Here is a 1,852-nt window from a genome sequence, read left to right on the forward strand (position 1 = left end):
GACGGTTCTTTCCTTGCACTTCTGCAAAGCACGTGTTATCCTAGAACCGCTGGTTTCGTTTTACCTAAATCTTGTCGTGGTGGGAGTTAACTCACAATGTAACGATGGGAAACTACTTGGGGGTGGAGGAACTCCTTCGGAAAACTCCGTCAGTCTCTTCGCAATCGAGCCACAATCATGTACGGTCCGCGAGAATACTATAGTATGTTTTGGTGGTATGCGCGGTGCGATGGCAATGCGACGGCTGCTGTGCGGGAGTTTGCACGGCAGTATCCAAATCTGCCAGTGCCAACGGAATGTACATTTCGGCAGGTTGCATCACGTGCGTTCACAAATGGTACTTTATTACCGCACGGAAGCGACATCGGCCGACCTCGTTCCAGTAGAAGTCGAGTGACTACGGACAACGTTCTGAATATTATCGATGAAGATGCCACAGTCAGTGTACGCGACGTGAGCAGCCGCCTAGGGTAAGTCACGGTATAAATTAATTAAGAACAAGGAGTGTTATTTAATAATGGGTGTTTGTGCATTTTGTTTTAGTGTTTCCCGCATGACGGTGCACCGAATTCTACAGGACCGCGTATTGCACCCGTACAAGTATGTACGGGTGCAAAATTTGCACCCCCAAGATTACGACCAACGGCTTCATTATTCAAGGTGGCTGTTGGAAAAAGTAGCTAGGAATCCGTCGTTCTGCAAATTCATATTGTGGACGGATGAAGCACTCTTCACGAGAGAAGGGTGTTTCAATGCCCACAATATGCATGTGTGGAGCGACGAGAATCCGCTAGCGTTTCGGTCACGCGTAGCACAAGTCCGCTGGTCGGTTAAGGTATGGGCGGGAATTTGCGGCAATTTTATCGTGGGGCCGTACATTCTACCTGATAGATTGAACGGCTCCGCGTATAAAATGTTTTTAGAACATGTTCTCCCAGATCTCTTGGAAGATATTCCACTAGACATCCGGGAGAACATGATCTATCAACACGTCGGTGCTCCTGCCCATTTTGCCACAAATGTCCGCGCATACTTGGACAACACCTTCCAAGACAGGTGTATTGGCCGCGGTGGTCCTGTCGCGTGGCCCCCACGATCCCCGGATATGACTCCGTTGAATTTTTTCTTGTGGGGATACCTGAATGTAATTTCATTACTGTTATTAATTATAACTTAACATTCAGATAGGTTTTGATACTTATGTTTTATTTCTGTTTTACAATGATCATTTCAGAATGAGGTGTATCGTTATTCGGTGCAGACGGTGGAGCCTGTCGTGGCAAGATTACAAGCAGCCGTAGCCACCATAAACATATCGATGCTGCAGCGGGTGCAGACCAACATACTGAGGCGTGCTGAGGCCTGCGTGGCTGTGACGGTGGGAAATTTCGAACACTTATTACGTTAAAAACAATCTGCCCCTTTCGGGCCACCAATTTTTCTTAACGTAGGAACAACACATTTCTCTATAACAATAAATTAACGTAGGAGTAACGCAATAAATAACAAAACTATTTAAAGTAAATAATATGATTCTGACAAGTGGACAGTGTTAGTGATCGTGTAGTGAAATAAACACCGCCAGTGCGTTGATCCGACCGCACTTGTCACTACGTCTTTAGAATTTATGTATTCTAATTATAATTGAACGGATTCAAGCGGATGTAGTTTTCATCCTTATTTATTAACAAAAGAGTTCACAACAAGTAAATGATTAACAAGTGAGATGCGCGTGGTAACTCGAGTGGTTTTCAACCGAGCGCTACACATATGGACTGTTCGGTACTGTCGTCGGACGAGAAGAAGCGCAGTAGTCCATGCGTGGTGTAAGCGTCTGCTTTCTCAGGTGGCG

The 1,852-nt window shown here is 45.7% G+C and overlaps 1 protein-coding gene across 1 annotated transcript; it reads left to right on the forward strand.

Moving 5' to 3' along the window:
* Positions 1–918: 918 nt before the first annotated feature.
* LOC107193042 lies at positions 919–1,452 on the forward strand. The gene is made up of 2 exons (XM_015582417.1): positions 919–1,144; positions 1,235–1,452. Exons 1-2 carry the CDS (start codon positions 977–979, stop codon positions 1,406–1,408), a joined length of 342 nt encoding a protein of 113 aa, XP_015437903.1. The 5' UTR covers positions 919–976; the 3' UTR covers positions 1,409–1,452.
* Positions 1,453–1,852: the final 400 nt, after the last annotated feature.

Source organism: Dufourea novaeangliae, unplaced genomic scaffold (assembly GCF_001272555.1).
Source record: "Dufourea novaeangliae isolate 0120121106 unplaced genomic scaffold, ASM127255v1 scaffold555, whole genome shotgun sequence".
Classification (NCBI taxonomy): Eukaryota; Metazoa; Arthropoda; class Insecta; order Hymenoptera; family Halictidae; genus Dufourea; species Dufourea novaeangliae.